The 10,974-nt window shown below is 33.4% G+C and overlaps 2 protein-coding genes across 2 annotated transcripts; one reads left to right on the forward strand and one right to left on the reverse strand.

Moving 5' to 3' along the window:
• The first annotated feature begins 312 nt into the window (after positions 1-312).
• On the forward strand, positions 313-7,385 carry LOC147063450 (integrator complex subunit 15). The gene is made up of 6 exons (XM_085959532.1): positions 313-640; positions 727-1,022; positions 1,852-2,109; positions 2,817-2,970; positions 3,626-3,927; positions 6,342-7,385. The coding sequence occupies exons 1-6, from the start codon at positions 568-570 to the stop codon at positions 6,492-6,494; spliced, it is 1,236 nt and encodes a 411-aa protein (XP_085815658.1). The 5' UTR covers positions 313-567; the 3' UTR covers positions 6,495-7,385.
• Positions 7,386-7,597: 212 nt separating this feature from the next.
• On the reverse strand, positions 7,598-10,206 carry LOC147063451 (ribosomal RNA-processing protein 7 homolog A). Its single transcript, XM_085959533.1, has 2 exons — positions 10,164-10,206; positions 7,598-9,929 (listed from the first exon to the last, which is right to left on the reverse strand). The coding sequence occupies exons 1-2, from the start codon at positions 10,192-10,194 to the stop codon at positions 9,166-9,168; spliced, it is 795 nt and encodes a 264-aa protein (XP_085815659.1). The 5' UTR covers positions 10,195-10,206; the 3' UTR covers positions 7,598-9,165.
• Between the last annotated feature and the right edge of the window lie 768 nt (positions 10,207-10,974).

The following is a 10,974-nucleotide window of genomic DNA, read 5'->3' on the forward strand; positions in this document are numbered from 1 at the left end:
GTGCATATTCCATAGAATCTTAATTCCTTTTTCATACGTAGACATGTCATTTTAACATTTTGTAAGACGACATCGACTGCCAGACTTGAAAAATATCCAGTGTAACAATATTACCTAAATTGATTCATTTTGAGAAAAAATCATCTGAGTTTATTTTTTTACTAGGAAAAAATATAAATATAATAACAAGAAAACGTCGGACCTATTTTCACATTATTCATGGTTGCGGTCATTGCGTGATTGTGGTGTATGTATAGACATAGACAATTATTTGACAGAGACAAATTCAAGATCAGCCAAAAGTCAAAATACATATACCTATATGATAAAATATGACAACATTGACACTTGACAGCTTCTGAGCTTTGAATTTATTTATTGATGTTCAGTATTCAAAGAATATTTTGATGACAGTGGCATTTTGCTTTTACTAAATATTATATAATTAAACGCTAAAGTATAATTATATATATCTATTACCAGCGTACCGGCTACGGATTTCAGTGCTACTAACATAGCATTCTCAATATCTAAACCTTATCGCCGAATAAGTTATAAATAACTAATATGATTGATATAAAGTATAGTTTGAGGAAATTTGAATTCCCATTTTGCGCTAGAGAGGCTCTCAATAGAATAGGTAAGTGTTGAAATATTATATTTAGGTTTATCAGTACACATTTCATACTCTGCTCTGTGAGTAAACTTTTATTATTATTTTTGCAGAACAATTAATATATGGGAGAAATGTGCCTTCAACTAAACACCTCGATCTTGCCATCGACCTAATGAGAGAATTCGTATTCTGCGAGTGTGATCGTAGAGGAAATAGGACATCTGAACTAGATCCCTTGCAAGAGTTACAGTTACTGGATGTTCTCTGCGAATACTTTTCTGGGCCCCTTAATGAAACTGCCAAAAATACAATATTCCTTTCGCTGTTCGGAGGGTCAGAGGCACAGCGGCGAATGAAATTTATGTGTAAATTAGCAAGCATGGCAATTTCAGCATCTATAGCACCGGTAAGCCTGATTTGAAGTTTTTTTTTTGAATTTTCCTTTTAAATCGAGTTCTTAAGTCCTCAATGTTTCTCTACAAGGCGGCTCTTGTGTTGCAGTGCGTAAGGCGCTGGCCTACCATCCGGGTTCGATCCCGGTGAGGTCACAATATATTCTTGTGATTTTTATTAAAGCCTGGGTGTTCCAAATTACTATTGTATGTAAAAGCAAGGGCATGGTTAATAATAAAAAAAAACCTTCTCTACACCTAATGGCTGAAAACTTTGCGAGTATACTGTTCCAAATATGGTAGTTTGTTGATTGGGACTACTATTACACCAAATGAAGACATCAGGATTTTGGTTTTAGCCAGTTTAAATAATGAAATTTTTAACATGTTTCAACATGCCTACAATAACATGTAATTTACAAAAGGTACCTACCTGCATCGTAGTGAGCTCTCGACTTACGACAAGGTTCCGTTTTGCCACCTAGGTCGTTAGTTGAAATGGCCCCCATGATAACGCTTCGTCCTTGTCGCTTTGGGGACTTAAAGCTTTTATGTATCTAGTGTAGAAGAAACTGATTTTCAGGCATTGCTTCACTTTGAAATAAAATGTAAATACCTTGTTGTAATCTGTATAGCCTAATAATAAATTGTTGTATTTTTTGTTATCAAGTCATAGAATAAACTAGGGCGGCACTGCCAAATACCGTGTTTTCACTTTATTTTAATACTTACATACCTTCAAAATGTTTGCCAACTGTCTTTGCAAAGAGATACCGCCATTCTGTATCTGAGGTATCACTAACTAATTGGTCATCCATGTAATATAATATGCTTTTCTCTAAGGTTTTACTTGCTATGGGGACATGGATGCAGCAAACTGGCTGCTCATCACCTGCCTCGTTACAACTTGCTCATAGCCTCGTCCGAGACTATTTCATCCTTCATCCGACACACGAAGGGCCTCTCAAAGTCTTGCCGACCATTGCTCCGCAATTTGTGGCTAACTTCATGACTGCCGTGGTGGAAATTTATCTAAAAGAAGGTGTTGGGGGAACGTTTTCGCCTCCTCCAAGAAGTTTATTGGATGTGATTACATCATGGGTGAGCATTGCATACATCTCTCTTAATGATCTAGTGGTCCATTTATTAAAGCGAGTGACTAGTACCAAGACTGAAGACTGGTAATAAAACTGGATATTATTTCGCTGCAGCAATATTTAACTGATATAACTCCACAGAATAGAGTAGAGGTTACATTAATATTTTTTCTTATGTTTACTTGTTGACCATTTTGTCCATTGCTCTGTATCTAACACATTAGAATTTTTTGTCAGACGCGGGATTTAAACCTAGATAGAGGTGGGCATTCTGCCTTTACTCAAGTGAGGTCATAGCATAATTTTTGTAGGACTTAAATTTTTGATGAAAAGGAAAAATTTATTATCTTCTAAAACAGTCTTCACCATGTTATAGTCCAGCCTTGGAAGCACAAGGTGGTGCCACATCTTGTGCCTCTTACCTTATTACTCATACATCATGTAGATCATTCTTGTGGCATCGTTGCCGAGTAAGGGAGAGTCAGGCTCGATAATTAAATCTGCGAGACTGTGCCACAATGGTACAGATTCGGGGGACTCAAAAGTACATACATAGCTACCATTAAATACGCCACTTTAATTTATACAAATCTATACATACATACAAAAAGTAACAGACAATTCATTGGTTTACGCCTTTTCTGTTTATTATAAATATTTTTTGATTGATTTTTTACAATTCTTCAGATTGAAATGTATTTATGCTTTTAGGTGTGTTCGAACCCGAAACTTTGCTTATCAGCGCAATTAAATCCAACAGTACTGCCGAATGGAGGAATACCAATGGCGGCCGTTACGCCATTAGCCGGATTGATACAGTGGTGCGCGTTGGCTCCTTTGTATATAACAGTTCCACAAAACAATGGTTAGCAAATTTCATTACTAAAAATCTGTACTAAATTTGGATAGGAACAAGTTAACAGACTAAATAAATCGAGAATCAACTTACCAGAGATGGAAGGCTTTGCCATGCATAAATTAAATAACACACATATCGAAATAAAAATATTTGTCGAGTTGCCAATTATTTTGAAGATTGTTGATAGATATTCAGAATCTATTGATGTTATTGCCAATTGGTAAAATCAGCGTTATAAACATCTTTACCTGTGTTTATGGAATATGAAGAGTGTGTCTTTGGGAATTGGCCGAAAATGGCTTCCGACAGTTGTATAACAATTTAAATAGTGTTCTAAACTTCCAAAATTACCTATAAGGTGTGTAATAAATGAGAAATAAGATCAGGTAATGCCATGCGCCAGGAATAGCGAATGAGGACACTTGGAACTCGTCCCTTACCGGGCGAGTTCCTCAATTTTAATTCTCAATAATTATCATTAATAATTTGTAGAAAAAATATTGTAAACTGTACACTGTCTGTCTTGATCTTTAAAATATAGAATGTTCTTCACCCAAGTTTGATTATTGAACTTGTCCGACCCCCATGCCAGCTAAACAGTAACCCTAAATATTGTAATTTGTGAATTGATAATAGTAATATTTTGTTTATTTTATTTCAGATGTTGATATACCAGATTTTACAACAACACCATTGAAGAAAATTAAATTAGAAAAAAGTTCTGACCATTCTAGCACAGCAAGCCTCAGCAGCGTGGACAAGGCTACGTTAAATTCTCAGATGGAACTTAAATTGTACGGAAAACTGCATTTGGCTGTCTTACAGAGCCTGTGCGAAGGACGGAGACCTCACCCATCCTCAGTCGTGAGCGCTCAACATCTCGCACAGATTGTCATACCCATTCAAATGAAATTATTAGCGGACGCTTCTAAAATGGGACCGACTGTACAATCACAGCTTCAGGTATTGTGTGCTTATTTGTAAATTCTTATCTGAGTATTTCGTTTGGTCAAATTCAACATTAAATAAAAAAAACTGAAGTATTAGATTGCATCGATTCCAATCAGCTGTCAAAAGAATTTTTATTTTGTGCAACTAGTCATAAAAACTATTATATGAACGTAGTTCACATACTAACTAAATTTTGGATAGCCATTGATGAATGAATATATTTTTATCTTATCTCAACTGAAGCAAGCAGACTGTTGTGTGGTAGGGATCCTTGTAACCACCCTGTGGTATTAGTGATAATATGCTCCAGCGGTTTCACACAGAGGAATCACGAATTTGATACCGGTATGACAGATACTGAGTGTACTAATGTTTCCCCATATATTATCTCCGTATTAATTATTTTCTCATGCTATGTAAATCATTTACAAAGTTGATGAACAATGCGCACAGAATAATAAATTATTGTGATATAGTATTCCTATTATTTATGAATCAGTTTAATTTTTAATCTATTCTAAAAATTCATATTACATTATGGTAAGAATATTTAGGTACACTTTTGTCCCACACTTCAGGCAAAATTTGCACGGCTCAAATGAATTTTTCATTGTCTAAAGCGGTAGAGACATATTGCAAGTTCAACAGTCAGCAAAATCGAAAAACAAACTTTCTCATATACAGTCGAACTCGGTTATTACGATCACGGATGTAACGAGGAAACATTCGTTGACATTTTAGTTTATGATTTTCTCCATACATTTATTCACTTTTATAACGAGCTACTTATCGAGTATACCAAGCTAAAATATCGTCAAAAATTTTCTTAAAACTGTTAATGTGTCGATCGTTTAAAAACATCTCGACCCTAAGCAATAAAATCTGTCCAGACAGGATGCTTCCGGGATCGGATTACGTTTATGACACTAGTTAAGTGTTTAAGTACCTACCTAATTGGTGTTTTCGCCGACAATATTGAAAAAGTATCCACGCGTATGGTTGAAATTGCATGTAAAAAATCCAAGGTTTGTCAAGTCAATTCAATTTTAGAAAAATTCTAATTGTGTATTTTTGTTTGAATTGCGACTTTTTGTGTTATCTGCTCATTTAAAAATACCTATTCTCTGATATAACGAGTAACGCTTATAACAAGCAAATTCAGTCGGTGCCACCTTCCTCGTAATAACCAAGTTCGACTGTACTATATCCAGTGTGAATAGTGTCATTCACTTTTGTGCCTTGATATTGGACTCGAATTCTGTATCATGCAAGTATTGCCGTATGAAAGGCTCTGTTTGTTTTAATGTAAACTCGGTATCCATCATAACCGTATTGGATACATGAAACCTCCATGTAAAACCGTTTTTAGTATTGTAAACAAAGAATATCAACATGAGTCCACAGCAGTGGCAAAGGGTGGAGGTAGGCTGTTAAGATCCGCCATAAGTAGTGCACATTAAACTTTGTCAGTCATACGTATTATTATTTTCATTGAAATAGGACTACAGTTTACAGATGGTGTTAGTTAGTTTTTAAAATACAATTAACCTTGCGAAAACCAAGTCAAAATAAATAAATAAGGTCAAAATATAATATCTATAAAATATCTAAAAGTATGCAATTAAATCATATATAACTTTGATATTTATAGATATAATATTTTTTATCTATTTGGTATAGTTTGCTTTAGGCAGGGTTTAATAAATTTAAAGAAATGAACTAACAATATGAGTAATGTGTATTCTTAATCCAATGAAAACCAACTAAGTATGAATGAAAAAGTGTGCAAAATGTTGTCATATCGCCCAAAATAAACCAAAACTATTATAGTTTAGTTTAGGCAGAGTTTAATTGATTTTCAAAAAATTACCAACTCCATCTGAAAATTGTGGTCTAAGATTCAATAAAAACAAATACGTATGACTAACAAAGTTTAATGTGTACTATTTATGGCGGATCTTAACAGCCTACCTCCACCCTTTGCCACTGGTACACAGTACAGGCGGCCCTCAACTTTCGTACATAATTGGTTCCTGGAAATATGTACGAATATTGAATGTAAGAAAGTAGAAACATAATGAAGAAAACATCAAAAAGTGTACTTTAAAATATTTATTTATCAATGGGTATATAATAAACGATTAACGAGGCGTATTATAGCAAACAGGTGTTTTCTTTATAAACTCGTCAAGAAATACTTGAATACCACCCTTTTTTCTTTGTGGAGAGAGGAGAGACTGCAGGACGTCCACAGTTTTTGCATTATCAACAAAAAATGTGAATTTTAAGAAATGTACGAAATAGCGAACTGTATGAATGTAGAACATACGAAAGTCGAGAGCCGCCTGTACTATCAGCGGTATTCTCTTTTACTATGGTAATCTTTCTAACCCGCCGATTCTACAAAGCTTGATTTTTTGTTTCAGGTGTGCTTGGATAGATTAGCCCAGGCGACGCAGGTAGCCTTAGCTAATGGCTGCATCCATGGAAACATACAAAACCTTCTATCATCACTTGACAAATTACCAAGAAACAGGATGTTACATATTGTCATAAAAACACACCAGCAGTCGACATAATGTACAAATAATATATTATCAGGTGTTCTATCTAGTTTTTAATACCTATCAATAATTATGTTAGGATAATATTATATAGTGTATTATTTGTAAGAAAATAACATAAATACTATTCTATCAAATGTGGAGTTTTGAATTATTTTAAAATCTTTTGTTTTGTATAAGGGCTTGTTTACACAGGCTTAGTCAATCATTAGTACTCACATATCTTAGTAGTCATGCTATAGCCAATAAGCTACTTCAATCAGTAAGTAGAGTTTACACAAGTTGACAAGTAAAAGTGTATTAATAGCACCATGGCAAATTCAAAATAAAAAATACACATACTCATTTGTCACTAAACATTAGTCGGGCAGTTTACACTTTGCGGCAAGTTGTGAGTGGAGTTGAGGAGTGCTTTTTCAAATGGGCCTATCTCCATGTTGAAAAATCACTCAGGTATGTATGTACTAACGAAACTGGATGGGTTTCCGTTCACTCGCAATTTTTACTAATGTCCTATTAGTATTCTGCCTGTTTACATGTGGCCTACACTAATTTAGAGGAGCGAGTACTAATCATCAGTACTGAGCCCATGTAAATAAGCATTAATACATAGTAAGAGTTGATGAAAATAATTCTTAAGAGTTCTTTAACAGTAGTAATTAAAAAATCTCAAACTAACTGTGTACATACATAAATTTGTTTCTTTGAATAGAAATAGATATGTAGCAAACATTGTCAATTTAAGGTGAACTGGAGGCACTTAACGGGAAAATATGATGTTTGCAATCTATTGATACATTAATCAATACATATCCAAAAACATCAAAAAATAATTCAAGTTATATGTAAAAAATTTTAATTTTTAGGAAAATTGATGTTATTAAAATACATTAAAGCTGAATTGTTCGAAAATATTTTCATTGGAGAAGAGAAAACCTTAATGAGAAACATAACTTTAGATACATTCGTATTGATTAATTTCATTAACCTTTTCCACTCGAGATTTTTTTTATAGGTACATACCACCCACTCGAGACTTTTTTCCGTACAAAGCATAATTTCAATATAAAACATTTAATTGATGAAAAAAATGTAAAAAAATTTTTTTTTTTTTTATTCTGTAAAATAGATTTATAATGAATATACTGTACTTATTTTTAGTTTATTTATAATTCTTCATTGTGTGGTATTTCACAAAGCAATCTCCAATATGTAATCCTGGCTTATCACAGAATCGTAAGGAAATAGCGGTATGTAGAGAAGTGGCTATAAAGTGTAAATCGTCCAAACATATAGTTATGAGTCATGACTGTAAATATGATACAAATGAATTGCCTTCAAATACACTTGTAATATAAGCGGCTGTCTCGTAAATTTCCTAAATTAGTTTCGGGCTCATAACAACTCAATCCCAGTGCGGTACACATTATCAACAGATTTCTCAAAAAATAATAAATCGATACGTAATAATTTTCATTTGACTCATTAGAGTATTTCACATTATGTAGGTTCCGAATCGGCATAATATACTAGTAAGTATTGTCATCAAAAACAGTCTATTCAAATATAAAACTGTAAACTATACGAGACGCCCCTGCGCAAGCGAGAACCAATAAAAAATATAAACACACTTCAAAATCATGCGTGACAAACACTTCACTCTAGTCTGGGAACGTTCAATAAATAAAATTTATGTGACAAAAAAACATTGCTTGCAAGCGACGACCTACGAATAAAAAAAGAGAAGATTCCGATAAAAATACTATGTTGAAATTACGCACGCAGTATTCTTTTGCCGACTTCTTTCTCAGATAAATGTAATAACCTATTATTATTCATTCTAACTTGATTGAAATCGCATTATAAAAAATTCTGAAAATATTACAAAAAATGATTTTATAGGCATGCCGCCGCTACGGCGGCACTCGAGTAATACGGGAAACTTGTAATGCCGCCGATATGGCGGCACTCGAGTGTTAAGGGTTAAAACCTGATCAGTGCCACGGACGAGTTAACTCGTGGGTTCTAGTAAACGTCATAATTTCTGAATAAACTATTTGTGTATATTTTCTAAACAATATTTATCATTTTAGTGTAAAAATATTCACGATAAACTCGAGAAACATGTTGATTTGGTAAGTTTTCACAAATATTTATCATTCTGTTCCTATTTCATTTTTTAAGGGATTTATTTTATTCCAAAAATAGCTGGCCTACAAACAAGTGTCCACCTAGTAAAAATTGGCTGGCAGTGATACGGTTAAACACCCAATAGGTATTTTTCCTCAAGAGAAACACTAATATGTATTTTGATACAGAATTCACAGGAGATTGTAGGTATGTAAATATTGAAGTGACACGAAAAACACAAGAAGGTGGAAAAGGGAGATGGCAATATAGTGGTCAGTTGTATATTCATTATCGTTATATTAATTATTAGAGCCCAAATGTGGTCTCTACAAATTTTTAGCTCATGGTGTATAATAAAAACAACCAGTACAAATAATACTATTTGTAATACCAAACATAAAAACATCATCATTGTATTTGTGTTACTTCTATTCTGGTATTTACTTATTATGTATACGTACCTAACAGTTAACACTACTGCAAAATTGAGTTTGTTGAATAGTTAATTAAGAAATAATTATGTAATATAAGTAAGAAATATTCACAATATTACACATCAAAACGGTCGAAACCGTCTGGATTCTTTGAGAAGGGCTATTTTTTTCTTATCTTCTTCAAACTTTTGCCTAAGCGCTATGACATGTTTCATTTTCGATTCTCTTATTTGGAATGTGTAAAAGTTTTTTAATTCCTTTTTCTGTTGTCTGGCTTTCTCTTTCAAAATAATCCTGTTCCCGACGCTTTCTTTTCTTTCGAATCCCGGTTTCCGGCTGTGTTTAGTCACAGTGATCCACCCTTCGTCGTCGGCTTCTGCCAAATGTTTTTCATTATCCTTTTTGTCTTTGGTTTGTTTATCAAAGTTGCTCATGTACGAATTGATTTCGTCTTTCAAATTTTTCACGTTAGGTATTGACGTGTTATATTCCTTGATCCATTTCATAACGCCATTGGTAGGATGTTCTGAGTCTTTTGTTAGAGGTTTTAATTTAGTTAATTGTAGCGCCTTATTTAGCTCTGCGGCTTTACTATAAACTATGTATGCGACTTTAATGCATACATTGGGATTTAAGGAGAATGAAGACTTCTCTTCGTGGGTGATTTTATCTGACGAAGATGGCTTATCACTGAATTCTACGTGGTCTATCTTTCCAGCTTCGCTAAATACGTTCCTCAAACTTTCTTCATTGACAAAAGGTGGAACGTTTAAGACAAACAGAGTTCTTCCTTCCGGTTTATCTTCACTGCGACCGCGAACTGAATGTTCTTTTAAAAATATGGTGTGGCTAATAAGACTGTTTGGCATGAACTTCAAAGGAACGGCTAGAAACAAATATTACCACAGTCAAATATGAATCAATGGTGCCATTTTTCAAAAAAGAAACATTGATGGTGGCGTTTGTTGATCGTGTTTTATTAATTCGTGCATATAAATTATATTAAAGGACTACTTAGAATAGCAAATGTATTACAAAAACTTGTGTTTAAATAAATAAATCTACGAGATGTATATACATAGTTATAGACATATTAAGTGTTGCAGTAAAATACGCTTACCTTTGAAACCGTGAGGTGTTTGTTTAGACATGCTGTCGCTGTCAGTTGTCAAAATATAATTTGAATTGAGGTTATCCATAGACTAGCGTTATCTGATCAATTCTCAACCATAGATAATATACGTACGTCTCTCATCTGTGCGGCCAACAACTAGACCATAGACATAATAATAGTGTAAAAAATATCGTCGAGAAATTCAGAAATAGAGATGTGTTTTTTTGGTTTTTCAACTGTTTTTAGCGTTGACAAACGCTTAATCTGGCAAGAAAACGTTAATTTGGATGTCAGATATCTTACATGTTTTTAATGAGGCTCAAAATCAAAAAGATTTGGACGGTGTCGGGCACCGTCCAATCTTTTTGCTCAAAATATATACCTACTACTATTACTGATCACTGATGCCAACCGTACTATAATTATAGTACAATACTATAATTTTAAGGGTGGGAATTAATCGCACAATGCAATAATCAAAATTCACAAAAAAAAATTACTTTAACATTTGGAAAGTAGTTTTCACGTACCTATATTAAATGATTTCACAAATAAATAGATGAAATAAATCACATAAAATAGTTTGTTTCACAAAACAAAAATCATAAATCACTCATTGTAAATATAAATTCACTCAATTTTGACAACTGCACACATTTGTAAAATTGTTTTCACCGATAAATAATACCTATATCACACAAAGAAAAGGTAGAAATTCACAAATGTCAAACTAATAATTGTGGCAGCAATACAATTTATTAGAAGGCAATCGCAAAAATTATGCTTAGGTGTCAATATAATTAATGTTTAATGCAGT

This window comes from Rhyacophila brunnea, unplaced genomic scaffold (genome assembly GCF_057557595.1).
Source record: "Rhyacophila brunnea isolate RB1 unplaced genomic scaffold, BYU_Rbru_1.0 scaffold_9, whole genome shotgun sequence".
Classification (NCBI taxonomy): domain Eukaryota; kingdom Metazoa; phylum Arthropoda; class Insecta; order Trichoptera; family Rhyacophilidae; genus Rhyacophila; species Rhyacophila brunnea.